This window comes from Scophthalmus maximus, chromosome 16, assembly GCF_022379125.1.
Source record: "Scophthalmus maximus strain ysfricsl-2021 chromosome 16, ASM2237912v1, whole genome shotgun sequence".
Classification (NCBI taxonomy): domain Eukaryota; kingdom Metazoa; phylum Chordata; class Actinopteri; order Pleuronectiformes; family Scophthalmidae; genus Scophthalmus; species Scophthalmus maximus.
Window position 1 is genome coordinate 20,224,648 of NC_061530.1, and position 25,076 is coordinate 20,249,723.

General features: G+C 48.7%; 1 protein-coding gene across 2 annotated transcripts; it reads right to left on the reverse strand.

Moving 5' to 3' along the window:
• Positions 1-8,772: 8,772 nt before the first annotated feature.
• On the reverse strand, positions 8,773-25,045 carry map2k6 (mitogen-activated protein kinase kinase 6). Of its 2 annotated transcripts, none has more exons than XM_035612180.2 (12): positions 24,673-25,045; positions 17,663-17,726; positions 16,751-16,799; positions 16,351-16,464; positions 15,561-15,680; positions 14,970-15,086; positions 14,811-14,862; positions 13,958-14,085; positions 13,262-13,339; positions 12,700-12,839; positions 12,414-12,459; positions 8,773-12,238 (listed from the first exon to the last, which is right to left on the reverse strand). In XM_035612180.2, the coding sequence occupies exons 1-12, from the start codon at positions 24,761-24,763 to the stop codon at positions 12,161-12,163; spliced, it is 1,077 nt and encodes a 358-aa protein (XP_035468073.1). In that variant the 5' UTR covers positions 24,764-25,045; the 3' UTR covers positions 8,773-12,160. The 2 variants fall into 2 exon arrangements, with proteins under 2 accessions (XP_035468073.1, XP_035468071.1); XM_035612178.2 differs by lacking the exon at positions 24,673-25,045 and adding an exon at positions 17,930-18,642.
• Positions 25,046-25,076: the final 31 nt, after the last annotated feature.

Sequence of the window (25,076 nt, forward strand, 5' to 3'; positions counted from 1 at the left end):
GATCTGTCCTTCATGATGTATTCATGAACCTGAAGATCTTAAAGAGTCTGTGGTCACTTTCCCTCGGAGCAGTCGCAGAAGATCTCTTGTGAACCTGATCTCTCCAGTCAGCAGAGGAGCCGTGGTTCACTGTCCCGTGACTCCCAGCGGTCCCTCGCTGACCTCGGCCTCTGAAGCGTGTTTTCTGTGGTACAGTTCTGCGGACGTGCAGCTGCCCCCCGTTTCACTACAGGTAAATATTGTGTTTCACCCTCCTCCCGAGGGGTCGGCGCCCAAAATAGTTTTCTTTTTAAAAACGGTCCGGTCTTGAGAAGGGAGTAAACAGCCCCCCCCCCCCCCCCCCCCCCCCCCCCCCCCCCTCGCCCTGATGCCCGTTAAGAATCGCAGACGGGGATAAAGGAATATCTGCACCTCCCCTGACGCACTCGTTTTCCACGTCCGTGGCGAACCAGCACGTGGACGGTGCGTCGGCGTCTCGTCGGCCATTGGTCAGTATTCAGGGGGGAAGGTCGGGTTTGTCTCCGGGTGGTTACGGGCCGAGAGGACGCGGTGTCGAGTCGCACAGACGCGATGATGAAGCTCAGAACCAAAAGGGGCCGAGTCACTGCTGCTGTGTGAGTGGAGCCGGGAGGAATCACACAGAATCACAGCGGACCAGAGAGAAGGGTCCATTACATCGACCAGGGGTCCACAGGTTACGGCGCCGGTAAAAATCAAAGATTAGTAATGATCTGTATCGGTATCGGGCCTGAAAAGGTCACATCGGTCGACCCCTAATATCAACCAGTCAGTTTCTTTTTAGTCAACGTTTGCTAAAAACTTTCAGGGCGTGAAGTCGGAAAAATGTAAATGAATTAAACCAAATATTCACATGGCTAGAGCCGATATTATATGGGCCGACTGAAATGAGCCTTTAAAATGTGCATTTATGTTTTTCACATTTTTTGATGAATAAATGTTTGTTATACGTATTGATAATAGTATGTATTTGGTTGTATTTGTAATTTAATTTTATAGTTATTCATGATAAAGTTTAAGGTCAAACTACATTATCAAAGCCTAAATTACGTCTTTGACATAAAGGTTTGATGACGACATGTAAGGATTCATTGACCGATATATTATCGGTATTGGAAATATTTACTCGATTGTACTTAATATCGATATCGGCATCGGCCCCAAAAATCCATACCGGTGGGCTCTCGTAAAAACCAAACCAATTCAGTTAAAACGTAAAACAAGTTTCATTTTTAGAGAACTTTTGCTGTTGTTATTAATGTCATAACTTCATAAACCAACACTAGTTTTATTTTCACACAACGAGCCGCTGATCTCTGCACAACGTCCCAACAAGTTACACCTCTTTAATCCTCTATTAATTCTTCCAGTTATTTGGAAGCTTTCAATCAAACACCGACCACTGGTATCAGTGGCTTTATGGTGCATAATTAAAACCCATCGGTCAAAACCAACGCGTCGCCTCCTCGCTCGCTATTCGCACGGACGCAAATAAAGAAGACAGATGCACACTGACCCCAGCCGACGCAGGAGCAGTTTGGTTTCCGAGTAGATATTCAGTCAATCTAAATTTAACCCCATGCGCTGCTATTTTCTCTTTAACAAGGGGGGAAACAAACTGCAGTCAAGGAACATGATCGGCTGCAGGATTTGAGGGTGGAAAAAACGTGACGGGTCAAAGAAGCAGATGGGAAAAATATAAATATAAAAATAAACATGATCTCTAGTCTCTTTTTATCCATTCAGCAACTTTCACTTTGATGATTCAATTCCAGCTCGAGCCACAGACAGTTGTGTTGTGTTACGGGGGGGGGGGGGGCTGCCAACATCACTGCTCATCATCTCTCCCCTCCGCAGCATCCACTCAGAGCGTCTCGTCGCCGAGTTCATGGCGACCCGGAAAAAAAACGGTTTGATTAACACTCGACCGGGCGGAGCATATAGAGACAATGGAGACACACACGTATATAAAAAAATCTATAAATATTTAAGTTATAGCCCGACCGATATATCGGTTGGTCGATATTGTCGGCCGATATGAGTCTTTCAAGGCGCAGTTATTAAATCTTTTTTTGCATGTTTATATTTTTATTTATGAGGTTGGATTTGTGCCTCCTCTTTGTTTTATGATTAAGTTTATGGTTAGACTAAAATGTCATGCCACAATTCTTCGTCATAGAGGGTTTGATAAGGACATCATTGACGGACGAATATATACACACATATATATATACATATCTGTATTAGAAATCCTGTACTCCCTGATATCGATATCGGCCCCCACAATCCATATCGGTCGGCCTCTGTAATTGTCCTCTGATTTGGGGATTGTGTTTTAAAGTTATTCCGGCGGAGGTCCAACCCCAGCCCTCTCGCTACAGACTATGTTTTCCATTATTCAGTGGGTCATGCTTCGACACGGAGAAGCCGCCTGTGCAGGACGCGCGTGTGGGGGGATGTGGTCACGCGACGACTCTTTGTAAGTTTGTTTACACTCGCTGACCCACTTCATGCAGGTCCCAACAAGACGCCCTGTTGTCACCGGGAGGAGTTTTCTCGTTGAAAACAGAGCGCGGCAGCGTGGTGACGAATAGTTTGACACTGGATCTGATCCTCCTGTGTGAAGGTCGACACTGGTGTTGACCAGCTGTACAGTATCACAGGAGCATGGACACGTATAACCTGTTCATGTCAAATACAGGACGGACAGAGGTGACGTGTGAGACACTTCACGCCCTGAAAAGTGACGCACCTTCGTCAAATTGAATAATGTATTCATGCGTTTGTGTTTGTAACACTTTGTTCCCTGAAGAGGGAATATCCTTAAATAAAATTCATTCAAATAATTGTGGCCAAAATATAATGACACATGTAACAGTGTCGCAATAGTTACATCATTTCCTGGACTATTAGAGGTGAAATATAGAAATAAAGTTACTAAGTTAATTGACAATAATCTGTATTCTGCAAAATGTTCAATTTAATACATTTTTAAAAAGCGTGTTGGTTCTTTCAAGTTTCAATTGAGCTGCAAATCATCTTCAGCTGCCACAGTTCATCGCTTAGTGATCGATTACTAAATTAATCTGCAGCGATTTTCATCATCGATTTAATCGCTGCAGGTAGTTTTCATCGGGGGAAAAGTCAAAATTCTCTGATTCGAGCTTCTGAACGTGAACTGAAGATCTTTGGTGCGTGAACAAAACAAAACATCATGTTCGAGTAAAAACGACCAAATGAATTCAATAACTGATCATCAACAGCGTCAGACGAGCAGGTGAGTGACATCTCAACACCTCTGGGAACAGAACGCGCGGCCTCGTGCGCGGCCTCGTGCGCGGCCTCGTGTCTCACCTCGACTCCCGCTGCTCCGACAGGTGAGCTCCGCTTGAGGCCGCCAGGGGCGCGCCTGAGGCCCGGGGGGGGGGGGGCAGCGCCCAGGAGCCGGCGACGAGCTCCGGTCGGGATCGAGTCCTCCGTGAAGAACGTCCCGGGGCGTCACGTTTAACGGGTTCGTCAGTTCGAGGGTCGAGGAGCGACTCGGCGATGAGCGTTCAAACGAGGGGGCGGAGCTTGAGCGGTTCAAAATAGCCCGCCATTTCGAAAAGGTGCGTTCGATTCCGGCTGCGCTGAGCACCGGCGGCGGGCGACTCTGAGGACGTGACTCTGCTTCTCACTTGGTTCATAACGTCAGTGAAACAGTTATGAACCAATCTTCAAACTAAAAAAATATTCAAATATGATTTAGCCCAATAAATTATTTTTTACAAAACATTAGTCTCTTAAATTTTTTCCAAACAGTTTTTCTTCGTTGACAAAAAATCTACAAATATGCCAAAACTGTACTGTCACTGTAATATTTAATATATATATATATATATATATATATATATATATATATATATTTATTTATTTATTTTGCATTGATTCTGTCGTTCACCAACAATAATTCAATCCCCTCGCGATGGCAGAGTAACGTACAGTTCCCCTTGAGTCTAACAAGTTAACCCTGCTGCATTTCAGGAGGGGGCCTCTCGTCGTGTGTGTGTGTGTGTGTGTGTGTGTGTGTGTGTGTGTCTGTGTGTGTGTGTGTGTGTGTGTGTGTGTGTGTCTGTGTGTGTGTGTGTGTGTGTGTGTGTGTGTCTGTGTGTGTGTGTGTGTGTGTGTGTGTGTGTGCAGGAATGTGCCTGCTGAAATGAAAAACATATATTTTCCATTGTGGCGTTTGAGGATCTCTACGCAGCCTTCTGGGGAATAAGCGATAATTCTCCTGAGGGCACTGTATAGTTTCCACCTGTGTGTGTGTGTGTGTGTGTGTGTGCGTGTGTGTGTGTGTGTGTGTGTGTGTGTGTGTGTGTGTGTGTGGGGTAGTGGGCAGGTTCACATGTCGGTTGGGGGGGTTGAGGTTGTGAGTTTCCCCTCCATTGCCCCCCGCTCCTCCCCGCCCTCCCCTCCGTGGTTGCTTTGTGGCGTTGGGAGGCCGGAGCAGGAAGCATTTTGCTGTGCACAGGATGCCCCCTGAACGCAGCGGGCTCCCACTCGGCTAATAACTTTAACACTTCTTCTTCCCCCTTTGGCCGCCGCGCTCACAAACGGGACGCGTTCACTTCCTCTGTGGGCCGGTCACTTCCTCTGCGGTCAGCCAGGCCCGACGCTCACTGTGAGTGTATGTGTGTGTGTGTGTGTGTGTGGTCAGACCTCAGCAGAGCGGTAACCATCTGATACAAGCTGCGTCTCCCCGTGGGACGAGCGAGTTATGTCCAGTATTCTGTTTCTATCTCCAGTGGAGAGTTTGCAGTGTGTTTATCAGGATGCATGTCTGTCTGTGTCGCCAGCAGGCGAATGCATTGACAGACTTCATTGGAGCTTCACAGATTGTCCTCCACCATTGGACGCCTGATTGGCCGAGTGGTAAAAACATTTTCAGTTGCAGAGGTGAGGGCTATTTTTTACTGTACAAAAACATTGAATTGGATGCATCACGTAAGAAGTAAGATCACGGAGAGCGGCCCTTCCTCTACTTTCCCAGGTCGGGCCAGAAACAGTCGGCGCGGCAACCGTCACCCTTCACTTCATTCTGCGTAATGACAAAGTTGTGGTGAAGTTACAGTAAAGCTCGGGACAAACTCTTTCCACCAACCGGTTATTTTTAACCTTAAAAAGATTATAAAGATCTTAAACACCGGTGGTGTCCTGGCGAAACACGATGAGGATGCTAACTGTCAGACCCCCGTTCACGTACGGATCAGTGGAGTAGCGAGAACAATTACCACCGTCACGGAATAAATCAAAGTCCATGATGGAACTTCGCTTATGAAGTAAAAAAACTTGCACATTTTTTGGGAAATGTGAGTTCTGCTTGAATTCTGTGTTTGGGTGAGAGGCCGTTCGATTATGTTTTAAATAAATAAAATAAGAAAAGACTCTTTTCAGAAATCCATTTAAATAATGACGCGACATATTCATCCTTTAGCTCCTGTGATTTTTTTCATGTCCTTTTAAAAAAAAAATAATTTCTGTGTTGTTTATCTTTTTTATATTTTTAATAGCTTTTATTTCCCAGAATTGTTCCTTTAGCAACTTTTTCAGTTTTGGAAAATATATGATTTTTTTCCTCTTCTTCCTTCCTGTCAGTTAAATATAAATCCGTGACAACAACAAGAAGCTGACAGTTGTTCTCTGACACTGTTTCTCGCTTCTTCGTTTCAGATCTCACCAGACTCCGTCGGCCTTGTTCCTGAATTAGCTTCTTTTTCTTCCCGTTTCCTCTTCTTACTCACAGTTTCTATCTTTTTTTCACTTCCCGCGCAAAAAAGTAGCGGATGAAAACGTGCAGCAGGAAGCCGGCGGAGGTGTACGTGATTTCCAAAATGTCATAATTCTGCTTTATTTTTAGGAGCATGGAATTCCCTCCGCTTACAGAAACTTCCCCAACGTTCAGCAGTTTTCACTGAGCGAGAAGAGGATGACTGTCAGTCGGGGTCAGCGAGGATTTTTGAATAAAAAAGATGAATGAATGGGAAATGTGGAGGAGATGAGCTGAGGAGGGGGAGGAGGAAGTCCCCCCTCCTCCTCCCCCTCCTCAGCCTCTTCCTTCCCTCTCTCCGCTCCGACTGATTCATCCCTTTCCCACTTTCTAGACGAGCTTAGAGACGAGCAGGAAAACGAGTGTAAACACTTCTGGGACGGGGGGGGGGGGGTTGACAGGATGTTGTTTGAGTTTTAGATCCTGTTTTCTCCCCTTTTCCCAAGGAGCTGCACTCCTGCAGGTGTCAGCCCCCCCGTCCCCCCCCCGTCCCACCAGCACCAGCCCCTCACTCGCCTCCCTTCTACCCAGACGAGTGCAGCCCCCCCCCCGGTGGCAGCTCCTCTCCTCACAAAGCCTCTCTCTGTTGTTGTTGCTCTGGAGTGAAGCGGACGCAGGCGATCGGGGGATTCTTCAACCTGACGACTCTTATTTCGTCTTACGTAAGACTTCATTTTATCATCTCCACTTGTCAGTCGCGTCAGACAGTTGCAAAAAAGGCCCGAGTGTCCTGCAGCTGCAGAGGCCTTTTGTGTGTCTCGCTCTCCGAGAAGAAAGAACCGGGGTCACAGTTCAAAGCTGTCGAGCTCCGGAGGCAGAATGTGCATCAAGGCCCCACTTTCTCCCTTTGACATGACAACACAAGAGCAGCTCCTGCCGCTGCACGGACACGACAGGATGCAATGGCCGCTTTTGGTTTCTAAGAAGCGATACATGTCAAAAATGTTTTAATGAACATAAAAAAAAAAACAACCCCTCCCCACTCGTGCCCCCGAGTCCAGCGCCGAAGCCCACTCTGCCGGGGCTGCGTTTCATTATAAATCATTCTCCGGTTTTTTAAGTGCGCTGCTCAGGAGAAGTTTCCATGACATCATCAGCTGTCAGTATGGGAAGCCAGTCGCTTATATTCAGAAATTCAAACCAGGGCACGGCAGCAGCAGCAGCATGGCAGGCGAGGAGCCTCCCGCTGGGCTCGGTGCATGGGGGGGGGGGTCTAAACTTGAAATAAAAGAGCTTAAAGCTGCAGTGTGTAATATTTAGAAGAACTTATTCACAGAAGTTGAACATATTGTCCATAACTCTGTGTTCATACATGAGTTAAATATAGTCACATGAGGTGGACCGACCTCCGTGTGAGTCTCCATGTTTCTACGTCGTGTTGAATACGCTTGTTGAACTAAACGCTCCAGAATACGTCGCGAAACAGGGAATGGAATTAGCGGTGCGCCACCATAAAGTGTCCCCCGTCGGCCGCTCAGTTGGTTGCGGTTTGACACTTCACCACCAGATGCCGCCACAAAAATTATTATTAAAAATTAATCAGGGCACAGATCTGCAATTGATGAAAAAAACTAAACGGGCGGATACGTCACAGCTGACACTGACTCGCGATTGGTCGAGCACATGTATGGGCGGGACCAGCACAAGATGGCGGCGCCTGTATGCCAGATATTTTTGCGCTTCATTTCTGTCCAACAGGAGGACGAAGAGATGTGGCGTCCATCTTTATTTACAGCCTGTAGGTATAACATAGTACATTTATAATTGTAATATTTGTATTTATCTCATTGTATTATTGTCAGTGTACTGTAACAAAATAGTTTTTTTCCCCTCCAGATCCAGGAAAGATTCCCTGAGAAATTGGTGGAAATATATAAAGTGATTAAAAAAAATAAATCCTTGATCCGCCCCGAAAGATTACACAGGTTTTTTTCTTCCTGCATCACAAATGAGAACGGGGACACCAGAACACATCGTTGGACCCCGAGCGACGGCCCCGATTCCCAAAGTGTCGCGTGGACAGACGGGTCACATCTCTGAACGCAGGACGGAGGTTTTCCTTCAAAGCGTGAGGTGAACTTTGCTCCCGGAAGTCGTGAGAGACGGTCGCGAGAGGAAGAGGTTAAAAACAACCTCCCCCCGACTCAAACAGTCCGTTGTCTAAGAATCTACTGCGGCCGAGTGCTGGATGTGCGTCAAAACCTGTGGGAGCAGGTGGTGTGAGGAACGAGGGGTCGCAGGTAGTCGGCTCCTCCCGCGCTCGACCAATCAGCTCCCAGCAAACTGCTTCTGCTCCGCCCCTCCGCCGCTCGCTCGCTCGCTCTCTCCAGGAGATTCTGTGTTTGTCTTTTCTTCTTCTTGTTTTTCTTTCTTCTTGCACGCGACAACATCCTCTGCTGCAGCGTGATGGTGTGCGGTGGAAGTTCAGCGGGTTCCAGCTCGCAGCCCGTCCACCAGACGGACACGTGAGGCCTCGCTCCTCAGGGCAGCTGATGGTAAAGCGGCTCAAATTGTTGAAATACATTTCTACATTTTCACCGAGCTGCCGGGAAACGAGTCACACGGGAGAAAAGTTTAATCCAGTGGAACCAACGTTGAACTCTCCGGGTCACACGTCACTGTGGACCTTCACCATATGATGTGGTAAATATCGTGTACATCAGCTGAGCACTTGGATGTGTCGCCGTGACGACCGCTGAACCGAACGACCTCGTGACCCCTCCGATGAAACAATGAGTGAAGTTATTTGCCGTCTGTTTGATGGATGTGCACGAAAAGTTTGTTTCCTTAAAATCTGATTTCGTTCCGCTGGACTCTCTGCTCTTCTAACATGCTGAACAAGGTAAACAATATGATAGACAAATATTTATATATTCACACTTGGATGAATCAGGACGTCCCGTTTGACCCTTTCAAAAATAAAATACACGAAAGAGCAGACAAGCAGCTTGTTGTGTAAAAATACCTCTTTTTTATTATTATTATTATTGAATTTCCATCGTTACAATTGCACACAATCAGTTGAGCAATCTAAAATATTGATAGAAATTCGTTGAGCTCTAAATGAACAGTCATCAGTCTTTTATAGCAGAGGCGTTTTCGAGACGTGTACACGCACACACACTGAGAACTTCTCTTCCCATTGGGGCACTCGGGACAACTCTCTCCCCCGAGCAACGACGGACCCTCTTCCACGTACAGTAGCACTGACCCCCCGACCCCCGACCCCCGAGTCAAAGAACACGACGCGGTCGCGTACAGCCGAGTGACACCAGCAGTTTACCACCTGCGACAGAGAAACACAAAGCTCCACGTTCACGAGCCACGTCGGAGTATTCACACGTTGTGCAACGGATGAGCAACAGAAACAAAGGAAACCTCACACACACACACACACACACACACACACACACACACACACACACACACACACACACACACACACACACACACACACACACACACACACACACACACACACACACACACACACACACACACACACACACACAGGGACTGTTAAGGGCAGGTTTAAGTTTTCTCTCTCACACGGCGACTTGATATATTTGTTTGATTCATCCGCCACCTCATCTCGAGGATGAGGAAGACGATGAGCAGAGTTTCCTCCGATTCTCTCCGAGCCTCACGTCTCCGTCTGCCCAATAAAAAACTTGCACAAAGCGCCGAGCGGTTCCTGGAAGAGCAGCAGCCGCTCGCCTGCTGGATGTCACCGACGCACAGATACGTGCCTGTTGCTTAAACGACGGATGGGATGTGACAAGGGTCAACCTCGACGGTGAGTTTCCACTTGGACGTCCTGCCCGCCGTTGACCCCCCCCCCCCCCGAGGTTTACTCAGCAGGTGGACGGGACTTCCCACAATCAAGCAGACACACACAGAAAACACACACAGCCCGACGTGTAAGAGAAGCCGGTTTGGAGGAGGGCGACGACGAGGAGAGGAACCACAGAACGAGAGCTGGTTCACTCTGTTGAAGACATTCTCATCTTTCACTGTAACTTCACTGTAGAATCTCCGGAGCCCAGGAGTCCCCAACAATCATCATCATGTCAATGTTCCCGTCGCATAGTTAGAAGTCAAGAGCGGTGGGATTCGGTGTTTACAGCTGGTTCTGCTGCCCCCACGTGGCCACAGACCAATGAAACTTCAAAGTTCAGTTGCGTCGCATTTAACGGCCCATATTTCAAAAACAAATGGCACTAATTGATATGAACTATTAATAACGGGTGAGAAATGGTCCAGGAAAGAATCTGTTACGTTTTTGCGAGGATCCGGAGACCAAGGTTTTTATAAAATCTCTTTCTTTAACATTGTGAGAGGAAGTTTAAAAATATATATATATATAGATATATATATATATCTATATATATATATCTCTATACATATATTAACAGATTTTAATTTAAATTTTTCTAAGTTCTAACCTTGGATCATCATGGAAAAAAAATCACAATGCACACACACACACACACACACACACACACACACACACAACTTCACGTTTCCACGTTTTGTCACTGGAGTCGAACTCGCGTGACGACAGAAAGTATCGGAACAGAGCCGAGGCGGCGACGAGACGAGCACAAACACAAATAAGAAAACTAAATACTGACGATCTCGACGTAGAACGGAGCAAACAGGAAGTGGAGCCACGACGCCGAGGGAGGAGGAGCCAGGTGTGACACATTGTCCTCTGTCGTTTCCTATCGAGGAGACACGTAGAAGGCCAAGTTACAGATTCTAAGCATTTTGAGCCAAAAAAGCAAAAACACGAGGGACAAACAGACGCACAAGAAAAAGTCTCGGTCGAGTTTACGGAGAGAAAAACAGCAGCTGTAATAAATAAAGAGAAACTGCAGTAAATGTGTGTGTGCGTGTGTTTGGGGGGCTGTGTCTAAATAATAACAACAACAACAACAATAATTAATATAATATTAATAATAATAGGAATAATTATCCAGTAGAACACGGAGTGGACACGTGATTGTGATTGGCTCAGTTCAGACGACGAGGAGGAAACACAGAGGGCAGAGCTCCTCCCACGACTGACACACGCACGCACGCACGTACACACACACACACACACACACACACACCTCACTTTAAATGTGTGTGTCACGTCGATTGACTGGATTACAAAGTCACTAAGTGTTTGAGTCGTGGATGAGCACAAGGCGTCCGTTCAGAACCGTGCACACAATTTACATCAAGCTGTCAAATCAATAAAGATTAACAAACATTTTCAACTTCTAAGTTCAAATAAATTTTGGTCTAAAATATCATTTGGCAGCGAAAAAATAACTACGGTTGAACAGAATCGAGACTTTGTCAGAACTGGATCAATTAAGTTTCTGAATTCTGACAAAAGTTTTATGATCACAGAAATGGTTTGGACGACGTCCCCGTCCGCGACGACTCGATACAATATGACAGTACAGAGCCGGGGACGAGAGAGCGACCGTGCTGCCCGGCCGCATACGTAATCTACAACAGGAAGTGACATCAGATTGTCACGTCAGCTGACGAACTGTCACTGCAAGAGTTCAACTTCTTGATTCTAATGGGATCCAGGATGGTGCAGCTCCACGAACACACACACACACACACACACACACACACACACACACACACACACACACACACACACACACACACACACACACACACACACACACACACACACACACACACACACACACACACACACACACACACACACACACTCGCAGGCAGCCAGACGCCCCATAGCGAGCAGCAGAAGTTGAAGTGCAGTACTCGTGTGTGGCCACTAGGGCTCTGACAACTGTTCCTCACTGGCCTGCTGGAGAGTTTCCTCTGGACTGAACGTGCAGTCAATTCATAAACACTTGCTTTGAGTATACACACATCTAGATTATACATAGATAGCATTAAATCATTCATCTTTTTTATAATTATATAATTATATATATATATATATATATATATATATATATATATATATATATACACATATATATATATAATCTGCACCTCTATTCATCTCTGAGGGAAAAGAAAAAAAAAACTGGAGCCACTCAGTCGAGGTGGGACTGATCGGAGTCGGACCCAAAGAGGAAAAAAGAGCTTTTGCATCAAAGCATCTTAGATTATTCCAGATTACGTGTGAGACCGACTCCTCGCTCTGCTTTGCCGGATTATGTCTGTCTGTGGAGGGAGGGGGTGGGAGCATGGCGAGATGGAGGTGGAGGTGTGGGGGCGGGGTCCTGCAGGTAACTGGGGCTTCTGGTTTGTTTCCTTTCTCTCCTTGCGCTGACGGGCGAGCGGCGCCCGCCCTCAGTCGCCCAGGACGACTTTGACGAAGCTCGCCACGTCCGTGTCTTTGGCCTCGTGGGACGTGAAGAAGGGAAGTTGCTGCGGAGGAGGAGGAGGAGGAGGATGAGAGAGAGCACAACATCGCTTTAGTCCCGCGTGTCGTCACAACAAGCATCTTGACTCGACGGCTCTACACAAACGAGTGGGCTTAGTGCGCCCCCCGGTGTCCGATCACAGGTATTACAACATGCAGGTGAAGCAGGACGACACTCACCATGAGTTCTGTGTAGTTCGGCCTCTCTTTGGAAACTTTCTTTAAGCTACAACAAGAAACCAAAACAACAACATCAAGACTCGACATCGACGTCACAGCAGGAACTCAACTTCCGTCTCAAACGTTCAGTTTTTCGAATCCGATGTGAGATTGAGAGTCAAACTAACTGAGGCCCACTCGTATGTGTGATCGGCGTCTGATCGACCTCTCCGTCGTGGAAGTTTTTTTCTGGCTGGTTTTGAAAAAAAATAACGACGGCAGAAGGGGAAAGAAGAAAAAGACGCACCACCGAGAGGTGAAGTCCACAAACTCCGGGGAGAACTGCTCGGCAGGAAGCTGGGGCGAAGGCTCTTCCACCACCTGCTTCAGCTGCTGGAAGGGCGTTCCCCACGAGTCGTACGGGAAGCGCAGGATGGCGAGCTCGATCTGAGGGGGAGGTCGAGAGGTCACTCACTGACATTTCCCTATGAAGTGCTTTAGAGGAGATTTAAAAAAAAAAATATATATATATATATATATATATATATATATATATATATATATATATATATATATATATATAGAGTATCGCGAAAACACAAAAACATATCGCAATATTATTTATAGGCCATATCGCCCAGCCGACGTGAAAAAAGTCTCTGGTCCGAGTTGAAAAATGGACAAATGAGGAAGCGAAAAAATATTTAACAAAAAGTCGTAATAAAAGGTCTCGACACCACTTTGTCTACAGCCTCATAGACAAGTTATAAATTCATCTATTTTTTTATCCACGTACAGCTATGAAGGCACTGAGATGAAACGTCTTCCACACTGAACAATTTAAAAAAAGGCATAAACGGCCGAGGTACCATCGTGATTCCTAAACTCCAGATGTCCGACTTGACGTTGTAGCCTTTCTGGTTCGTCTCGGGGTTGATCCTCTCCGGCTGCGGGACACAAAGACAAGACCCACGTGACTGACGGCAGCGGTTGTCGGGGGACGACGACGCACTCGTACCGTGATTCCTAAACTTCCTGTACACACAACCGGTCCCTAAAAGCCTCTCGGCCAATCAGCAGCCGAGGATTTATCATCAGAGCGGCGGGTTTTTTATTCAATAAAATTCAGTCTAAAATGAGTCTAACCGAAATTAAATATTGGATTCTGCTCCGGTGAATACCTCATCTTTGTAAAATGACATCAGGTGTTCTCCTCTCAGCCAATGCTAGTAGCTGTGAGGGCCACTCCGGCCACTTGGGGGCGCTGGTGCCCAGTTCAGAACACAACACGGATCGGCAGAACAGTTGATTGATTTGTACATTTAGTGATAGAAGCAGCATGATGGGGTTTTTTTCCTGTTCATCTGATGGATTAAATTTCTCTTTTAGCTCCGTGTTTGGTCTCCACCACCACCAGAGGGAAAGATCTGACTCTTCAGCTGCTAAAAAGCCCGATATCCCCCAAAATTTCTCTCAGGATCAACAAAGTATCTATAAATCTGAAACAACGACGCGGTCAGAGCAGATGAGCGTTAACACTTTTCCTCCCGTCTCTCCGAGCTTACCGCCATGTAGGGTTTGCAGCCGGCGTCCATGGTTTTGGCCACGGAGTCGACCAGGTAGCCGCTGATGCCGAAGTCGCACATCTTCACTTGGCCCTGAGTGTTGATCAGCACGTTGGAGGGCTTCACGTCTACGGCGAGAGAGGAGGACCAGTTCAGACACTCTGCACATTCTGCTTCATGTCTCCGACGGCCGCAGTCGCTGTGGTCGCCGGTAGAAACCGACAGCGTGACCCCTGGCCGCAGAGGTTTTGACCCATGAAGGATCAGAACAGTGCGACTGTTCCATTCGACTTCCTCGACGTCAGATTGTGCAAAGTTTTTAACTTCTGCGGAACACTTCCAAACACATCTTTCGCGGTTTTTAGATTTTTAGAAGAGATTTTCTTTGCCAATTATTTCCAATTTCCTCCGTGTTCGTCTTCAACCGTATGAAGTCTAATGGAAAAATTAAAGAAACAATCTTTTGTGGCTTTGTACATTTGTATCATCTTTCTGTTACATCACAGGCAGATGGGGACAGAAAACTAAAGTTGTAAAAAAAATATGTAATATTGTTTAGCGCAGCTTTTGATGCAGATTAATCTTAAAGTTCTGCCTGAAAACTGGAATTCACCTTTGATAAAAGCAGATGCAGACGTGTCGCTACGTTTCCGTCTGAATGTCGAGTGATGTTAAGCAAACTTTTGAAAATGCGGATTACTGTACGTGCGTTTCCACCTCGCATTTTGCGCATCAACTCTTTTTCCACCTCAAGCGAGCGTTTGAACTTTTATACGAATTAGGCGTCAACCTTTTCTCATGCGATGTCAGAACAATATGAAATGGATGTTGACTGGGAGCTTCAGCCTCTCACCTCTGTGAATGACTTGCAGATTACTGTGCAGATGCTCCAGAGCTTTTACTATCTGCAATAACAGAACAGGTTAATAAGCAGCAATCGGAGTCACAGGACGAACATCAGCCAGAGAGCGAACTGGAGCCCCGTGTGGTCGGGAACGGGAACTGAACCCACCGAGACGGCGATCTTCCCCAGGATGTCCTCGGGGATGCTCAGGCCCTTCTCGATCACCTGCTTGTAGAACTTGTCGAGCGACGTGTCCATCAGCTCCATGCAGATCCACACGTCGCCCTGGCAACAGTCAGGAAAAAAAGAGAAAACTCAGACATGAAGTGTTTTAGTCCTGAGCATCCAGTCGCTGCCGCAGGAAGTTCTGCAGCAGACGTGGATCCAGAAGGAAACATCTGCTGGATGTTTTAAACAATATTAAATAAGTTTAAATGATCTCCTGTTCATATTTTCCCGTTTTTAAAGGAATTCTCTTGATCGTCTTTTTCCGCTCGATGCAGCGTTTTCATTATGTCACGATTGATTTTCACGTTTTGATGATGAAGTGCAATGTTTTCTTCTTCTCTTCAGATTTTCACAATCTATCTTAAAGATTCCCTGAAAAAAAATCAAGAAACTCAAGATTTCAAGATTTAAAATTTTGAAACTAATCACAGAGAGCAAAGAGTCAGCATCTGATATCTGGTTTGACCTACTTAATAATTTGATGTGTATTGCGTGGCGGCTCTATACGTACAGTACGTGGTGCTACTGTACCTCTCTGAACAACGCTCCGTAGAATGTGACCGTGTAGAAACAGTCCACTGTTCTCATGGAGATGTCCAGGTCCATGAGCAGACGCTTCTGCTCCTGAGTGTTCACCGTGGCCCGGATCCGCTGAGGAGGAGGAGGAGGGGGGAGAGGAGGAAGAGGAAGAAGAGGAGGAGGGGGGAGAGGAGGAAGAGGAGGAGGATGAGGAGGAAGAAGAGGAGGAGGGATGAGGAGGAGGAGGAAGAAGAGGAAGAGGGATGAGGAGGAAGGGAGGAAGAAGAGGAGGAGGGATGAGGAGGAAGAAGAGGAGGAGGGATGAGGAGGAGGAGGAAGAAGAGGAAGAGGGATGAGGAGGAAGGGAGGAAGAAGAGGAGGAGGGATGAGGAGGAAGAAGAGGAGGAGGGATGAGGAGGAGGAGGAAGAAGAGGAAGAGGGATGAGGAGGAAGGGAGGAAGAGGATCAGGAGGAAGAAGAGGAGGAGGAGGAAGGAGGAGGGAGGAAGAAGAGGAGGATGATGCTTCATCATGTCTTCAGTCAGTGGGCCAGAGTCTGACTGTCATTTACTGATTCTGAATCTTTATCAATAATTAAATCAACACTTATTTGAAAATCGGAATTCAAATCAACACTTTACAACAGTTTCAATTCACAATGAATTAAATATATATATTTTTTTTACAATTATCCATTTCATAATTATTCTATTCTATTTCGCAATGTTAAAGAAAGCAAAAATGTTGATGGATATTCTTTCTCGGCCCGTGTTCCATCCGCCCAGACTCCCGTCACATCTCACCTTCACGGCCATGATGAGGCCACTGGGCACGTGCCTCATCTTGTCCACGACGCCGTACGCGCCGCGGCCGAGCTCGCCGATCTGCTCCAGGTCGTCGGCCTTCACCTCGAAGTTCTGCTCCGGACCAAAGAACCAGAGACGAGACGGAGACGAGAGCGGGTGAAAAACACTCACATCACTGATTCTGGGATGTGAAAACACTCGTGTGTCAGCGGGAGCGTTGACTGACAGCGAGAGGCGAGCGGCGTCGCTCCACCAAAAATACACCGGCAGTAAAAAAAAAAAACACATCAGAGAGGAGAAGAATTATTATGTAAGAGGCCGAGAGAGGTGAGAGAGAAACAGGAAGAGACGCAGAGAAGAAGGAGAAAAGGAAACAAAGCCAAAGACTTGACGTTACCTTTTCTCCGATGGTCACACAAGCTTTGGAATCCAAATCTCTGGGGGGTCTGGAAACACACACAGGCGTTTTATTACTATTACTATTAATATTATGACGATCGAATTAATTTAAATCTCTAAAGAACAAACATGACATTAGAGACGAGTTTTAAATGTTTCTGTTGGTGCAGGAGCAGTCTACGGTGAGAATAAATAAAACATGAAATGAAATAATAAAATAATAAAACAATAAAATCACAAATGAACAATAAAAAAACACAAAAAGAAATTATGGATCCAAATCCGCCAAAAAAATGAGAAAAAGACTAAAAACATTCAACAAATAAATAAGTAAAAATAATTATTTTAGATGGGAAAAATGAATAAATGATAGTATAAAAAATAAAATAAAATAAAAAATAAATGAAATGAAAATAAATAAATGAATAATGTTTAAAACTATTCAACTATAATTAAGTTTTACACAGTTAGAAAATAGATAAATACAAATATAGAATAATAAATGACATGAATTAACTATAATGTGAATGTGAAATAAATATAAACCGTGTAAATGATTCTACAGGACGTGCAATTGAACCAACAGTAAAACAAAATGGCGTCTGCCGCTGCTGCAGTTTCCTCCATGACGACGATTCCCCTGTTCTCCTGCGTTCCACACGTTCCACACGTTCGACACGTCAACATGTGATGTGGAGAAAAACGAACGCCGCTTCACGTGACGTGAGAGTCTGGAAACTGGGATGTGATCCGGAAACGACTTCCTTCTCCGTGTCCGTCACGTTGACATCAGTCGGGTGTTGGAGGCTTCGTCGCTCAGGACGTGAAGACGAACGGAAGAGAAATGACACGTGGCGAGACGTGTGTGTGAGATGTGTGTGTGTGTGTGAGAGACGTGTGTGTGTCTTACACTGCGGCAGGCGCCGGCTGCTCGAACACTTCCTTGGGGAGCCTGAGTCCCGTCTTCCTCTTGGCTGGAAACACACACACACACACACACACACACACACACACACACACACACACACACACACACACACACACACACACACACACACACACACACACACACACACACACAAACACACACACACACACACACACACACACACACACACACGTCAGAAAAACTCGAGATGACGTCATCGGAGTGTGAGATGTTTTATCACACACGCACGGGTCGAGGGGTTCTTCATCCTTGGTGGAGTTCTACGCTCTCCGGTTGGTTCCCACAAGACGTAACTCTTTCCCTTCATGAAGTCACTAATGATTATTCTCATTATGGATTAATCTGTGGATTTATCTAATTCTTTGATTCTTCATATCATATTCCACAACGTCTGCAAAACTCAAAAGTGACACGTTCAATCAGATTCAGATCAGACGATTTATCGTTGCTGAGCAGACGATGCACTTTAAGGTTGTATGTTAGGCTCCGCCCCCCCCCCCCCTGATGTCATAACAGTCAAACTGAAGGCGCGTCTCTTCTATAGTCGCCAGAAGAAGAACTGGAAACTTAAATACAAACACATGTGGCTGCAGAGGAATGTGTCGTTTACAGAGCTGTCCTGAAGGCATCACACACACACACACACACACACACACACACACACACACACACACACACACACACACACACACACGCACACACACGCACGGGTCTGTTGAAACAGTGCAGGGTGTGACTCGGCCTCTCGTCGCCTCTCGCTTTGCAAAAACAGCTTTGATGCAGTAAAATGTCACTTTGAGCTCCGCCCACATGTGTTTATACACACGACAATAGGAACTGGAGACCAAACAGCTCCACAACCAAAACGCACGCACGCACGCACACAACATGTGAACCAACGAGATCAGTGTTTGTGTAGAAGTTTTCAGCCCGAAGCAAAGTTCTGCATGTTTCTCCATAACTGACCCAATGACAACACGACGACGACACGACGACGACACGACGACGACACGACGACGACACAACGACGACACGACGACGACACGACGAAGACACGACGACGACACGACGACGACACGACGACGACACGACGACGACACAACGACGACACGACGACGATGTGACGACATGTCGACACGACGACACGACGACGACGACACGACGACGACGACATGTCGACACGACGACACGACGACAACGACACGACGACGACGACATGTCGACACGACGACGACGACACGACGACGACGACATGTCGACACGACGACAACGACACGACAACGACGACATGTCGTCACGACGACACGACGACAACGACACGACAACACGACGACACGACAACACGACGACGCCACGACAACACGACGACGACGACACGACAACACGACGACGACACGACGACGCGACAACGACACGACGACGCAACGACGACGACGACACGACGACACGACGACGACGACACGACGACGACGCGACGACGACGCAACGACGACGACGACACGACGACGACACGACGACGACACGACGACGCCACGACAACGACACGACAACACGACGACACGACAACACGACGACGCCACGACAACACGACGACGACGACACGACAACACGACGACGACACGACGACGCGACAACGACACGACGACGCAACGACGACGACGACACGACGACACGACGACGACGACACGACGACGACGCGACGACGACGCAACGACGACGACGACACGACGACGACACGACGACGACACGACGACGCCACGACAACGACCTGTGACTTCAGTCCTGCTCCACAGTGAATTCACCCTGACGGCAGAAAACAGCATCATGGGGGAAAACTCTGCAGCAGGCGCCTGGAGGAGACCAAATATTTCATTGCAATTTGGGTCCGAAGATACAATAAAAAGTCAACTTGATTGATGACAAAAAATTCTGAAAGTTATTTTCTGAGAGGATGAGAGAGGACGGCAGAGCGGAAACGGAAAAGTCTTGGAACTGTCGACACACCGACGTCAGACGCTCGTCTACGAACCAATCAGAGTCGAGTGTCAGGGAACGTCAAGTTCTTTAGTGTCGCTCGCAACATGGCAACGTGAAACCAGAACTAACCGGATCAAATGTGAACGACGTGACAAAAACACCAGCGTTGCTTTGGGAACCTTCAGGTGTGAACAAGTCCCATTTCAGACTTGGTCCAGATCGTGTTGCGTAACTCAAACGCACAATTCCTTCCTCGATTCTTGCCGAGCTCAGCGTCAGACTTTGCGGGCCGACGTGGGCTGATTAAAAGCAGCAGCACGTATCGTTCCCGCCGGTGATTTGCAGAACATGAGCTGAAGTAGAAGCGGTGCAAACTCTGAGAGGGAGACGGAAGCAGCCGGCGAGTCATCGGGCTTCGCTGTAACAATCATCCTTTTCTGCAGCAGAGAACAGCTGAGGAGGGAGAATGCTCCCAGTTTCTGCCACGCCCCACGTGAGCAATGCGATCGGCCTCGTCATGCATGTAACAAAAACGCTGACAGGAAGGTTTCTGCAGAAAGAAGCGGAGTGTGTGTGAGGGCAGGCCGGTGGCCGCCGCCGCCGCCGCGAACCCACACACACTCCGGCTGGAATTCCAACAATCCCAAATGTTCCTCAATGGAATTCCAGAGAGCCGGAGGAAGACAAGTCAATCACAGAGGGGGGGGGTTGAAAATAACCCTGGGCTGTTGGCCGCCCCCCTCCCTCTGCGAGATACTCTGCACTTCCCGAGACGGCAGCTCCTTTAGGTTACAGCTGTTGGGACGCTCCCTTCGGGGGAATCATGTCGTCAGCAGCTCAGCTCGGCTCAACTTCGGCGATGACGCGCAGTGAGAGGAGCGCGTCGTGACGCGAGGCGTCGTGGCGATGTGACGCGAGGCGTCGTGGCGTTGAGGCGTCGTGGCGTCGAGGCGTCGAGGCGTCGTGGCGTCGAGGCGTCGTGGCGTCGTGACGCGAGGCGTCGTGGGGTCGAGGCGTCGTGGCGTCATGGCGTTGAGGCGTCGTGACGTCGAGGCGTCGTGGCGTCGAGGCGTCGTGGCGTCGTGACGCGAGGCGTCGTGGGGTCGAGGCGTCGTGGCGTCGTGGCGTTGAGGCGTCGTGACGTCGAGGCGTCGTGGCGTCGTGGCGTCGAGGCGTCGTGACGTCGAGGCGTCGTGGCGTCGAGGCGTCGTGGCGTCGTGGCGTCGAGGCGTCGTGACGCGAGGCGTCGTGGGGTCGAGGCGTCGTGGCGGCGTGGGGTCGAGGCGTCGTGGGGTCGAGGCGTCGTGGCGCGAGGCGTCGTGGGGTCGAGGCGTCGTGGCGGCGTGGGGTCGAGGCGGCGTGGGGTCGAGGCGGCGTGACGCGAGGCGTCGTGGGGTCGAGGCGTCGTGGCGGCGTGGGGTCGAGGCGGCGTGTCGTCGGGCCTCCGAGCAGGAACGCCAGGTACAGGAAAAACATTTGAAGACTCGACCCGTGGCGTCGTGACGCGAGGCGTCGTGGGGTCGAGGCGTCGTGGCGTCATGGCGTTGAGGCGTCGTGACGTCGAGGCGTCGTGGCGTCGAGGCGTCGTGGCGTCGTGACGCGAGGCGTCGTGGGGTCGAGGCGTCGTGGCGTCGTGGCGTTGAGGCGTCGTGACGTCGAGGCGTCGTGGCGTCGTGGCGTCGAGGCGTCGTGACGTCGAGGCGTCGTGGCGTCGAGGCGTCGTGGCGTCGTGGCGTCGAGGCGTCGTGACGCGAGGCGTCGTGGGGTCGAGGCGTCGTGGCGGCGTGGGGTCGAGGCGTCGTGGGGTCGAGGCGTCGTGGCGCGAGGCGTCGTGGGGTCGAGGCGTCGTGGCGGCGTGGGGTCGAGGCGGCGTGACGCGAGGCGTCGTGGGGTCGAGGCGTCGTGGCGGCGTGGGGTCGAGGCGGCGTGTCGTCGGGCCTCCGAGCAGGAACGCCAGGTACAGGAAAAACATTTGAAGACTCGACCGCGCGAACACGACGGCACGCACCTGAAATGAAAAGCCGGACAACAGGACAAACGGCACGTCGCCCTGCCGGAGACGGGCCTGATTGAATCCGCGGACAGTTCCGAGGCTCGTCAAACATCGCGTGGTGATTTGTCGTAGGGTCACATTCCTCTATTCGCCGACACCTGTAGGCCGGAGATACGGGTTCGCTCAGACAACCAGATGCGGCGTGATTGTAAATTGTAATCTAGAGTATTCCACTAGAGGGCACCGCGCAACTCCAAGAACCGCATCGAACTTCTGCATTCGCTGCACTGGAGGAGGTGAACACGTCTACGGCCACTTCAAATATATTTTCAGTCTTAGTTGCAAAATCTGGAGGGTTTAGTTTCAGCTTCATTGCCAAAGAAATTGCATTTCACGCAAAGTGCTTGCATGCAAAGCTGCAATACAGGAATCATTTCATGCTTCTCTTGCCACCAGAGGAGTAGCTGCATGCACGCTCACGCAGTCAGCCGTACAGTACGTGGATCATCTGAACAAAGCTGGGAACGAATTCTACTGTTCTAAAAAAGAAAAGAAGAAAAAAGCCAGTGTCGGCCTGGAGGCAGAGAAACAATCAGCTCGTCGAAACAGCAGATTGAACAACAGTGCAGCTGAAAGAAAAAAATAAATACGCAGCCTCCATTTGCATGACAAACAGGACATTTGTGCAGGGGCCACGAGCCGGGAGGGTCGCGGTCTCTCTGCCCGGCTCGCCACAGCACTCAGGGAACAGGGAACAATGTTGAGGGCAGAAAGTGACCTGCAGCAGGATGAAAAGAACGTTCATCTACACCGAAAGTTCTTTTAAGCTTCAGAATCTGTGACGATGGATTTCACCGTCAACTCGTCTGTCGGTTGTTTCTTTGATTAATAAACATTGAAAAATGTGAAGAAAATCGCCCAGAAGCCAACGAGACGTCGTCCAGTGCGGAGACGACGGATCGCAGCTCAGCAGCAGGCAACAAAAGATGAATATGAACATTTAAAGGAAACATTGATATTATAGAAATAAACAATGGACCGACCTCCGTGTGAGTCTCCATGTTTCTACGTCGTGTTGAATACGGTTGTTGAACTAAACGTCCAGAATACGTCGCGTTCACGTTGAACGTTCAGACGCTGACGGAAACAGGAAGTGGTGCGCCACCATAAAGTGTCCCCTGTCGGTCGCTCAGCTGGTTGCGGTTTGACACTTCACCACCAGATGCCGCCAGAAAAGTACAAAAATGTAATTATGGGGCTTTAAGCAATAATCGCCAAAGATTTCGGTTTACGATGACGAAGCTGCAAACATCAGATTGTTTTGCGAGGATTCAAACTTTTCAGAAGGATGTCGATAGTTTTCCTGTCAGTCGACCTGTCGATCGCACGCACGGCTGCAACTATTGGTTATTTTCCTGAACCGATTAATCTGTCGCTTGTCACATTTTCACCAAAAGAAAACCCAAAGAAATGTCTTCAAATCGTCTTCTAAGTATAAAAATATATATTGAATTTTCAAAAAAAAGGCAAATCCTCAGAAATGACGAGCTGCATTACCCATGATTCCCTCTGTCCCTTGATCGATCAGCTGACGGTAGCATTTCCCTCGACATCACTGAGACATTTATTCCAACTAAAAGTGACTGATTTTCGTTGCCGCGACGACGTTTTCTTCTCCACAAAAAGTCGAGACAGGAAATTGATTAAGTGAAAAATCTATCTATTTGATTAATCAGCTGCTGGATCAGCATGTGCACGGGTTTTTTTCTGCACCAATGAACGACAAACAGACTCATTCATTTACAAAAAGAAAATGATTCATCACAAGATGAACTGGCTGAAACGAGACGAGCTCCTCTGTGTAGGTGGACGATTGACTGCTCCACATGAACAGGCTCTGACCATCGGGGGCTCCTCTCTCTCCTACCTGCTCACTTCCTGTACAGCCAGTGTGCGTGTGTGTGTACACACGTGTGTGTTTGTGTGTGTGTGTGTGTGTGTGTGCATACTTTGCATGTTGTGCAACGCACCAGTCTCACTTTGGACTTCTTGGAAAACACACAGTGGAGGGAGAGGGAGGAGAAAACAAAACGCCTGAGCTGTTTTCACTGCAGCTGTTTGTTCGTTTTCCTCCTCTACCTCCTGCAAACTGGTGTGTGTGTGTGTGTGTGTGTGTGTGTGTGTGTGTGTGTGTGTGTGTGTGTGTGTGCTGCTGTTCGTGCTGCACGTACAGTAGATGAAGTTGGGTGTCACAAGTGTGACACGCACGCTTTCCCTACATGCTTGCAGAGGATCACACTCACACTCACACACACACACACACACACACACACACACACAGGGGTTTGACACATATCCAGTGTCCAGCAGCAGCTGACAGAAGTGGGTCTGAAGCCCCCTGCTCCTGAACTCACCACCTTACACACTCTACACTGACTCTATTATTAGAATCTTTCATTTTCTGAAACAAAACGCTGAGAGACCTGCAGCTGCACAGGCTGTCACGTCACAGTGGTTGCCCCCCGACCCCCCACCCCCTCCTGCACACGCACACACACACACACACACACACACGTATTCGTTGCCCTGCACGCCACACGGCCTCCCTGCAGCGTGCACCGGGCCGTGCATCAACCCGTGTGTGCAGAGTTCATTATAACAGAGTTGCAGTGTGTGTGTGTGTGTGTGTGTGTGTGTGTGTCCCTGTCCGTGTGTCTTGTGACTACTGACGGCGCCCTCTGCTCAACATCCCTGCCTGTGCCCTGCTCACGCACACGCACAAGCATCGTCTTACCAAGAACTGTGCAAAGGGGAAGATCTGAAACAGGAAATGCAACTGACCCTTGCAGCAGCAGCAGCAGCAACAACAACAGAAAAACCCTGCAACTTCGAACTGCAGCGGGCCGCGCTGCGCTCGACCTGCAGGCGCGTGCGCGTCGCAGCCCCCGTGCAGCAGTGATTGTGTGCGGGCTCGTGCACCGGATCGGTGTCATATTCTTACCTCCCTTCGGCTGAGACATTTCCCCTCTGCTCTGATGGGGGGGAGGGGAGGCACCAGAGACGTTGCCTTCCTTGTCGCTCCCTCCCTCCATCGCCCTCCCTCGCTCCCTGTGGCGCGGCGCTGTGCAGGAGAGGAGGAGGAAGAAAAGAACCGACAACACAAAGATGCAGGAACGCGAGCCTCGGTCTTCATGCACTTGGAGCCGTTCTGCGTCCGCGGCGCGCGCGTCCGTGCGGTGCGCGATGCAGGAATTGCACCGTCGCCGCGTGCGTCGGGGAAACGCGCAACTCTGGTGTTTTTGCGGGGTGCTGCGTTTTCTTTTTTTTTTTTTTTGCAAATGCAATTGCGCTGCAAAGAGATTCTCCGCAGCCACTTACATGATGGGCCGCGCGCAGCGGAGAGAC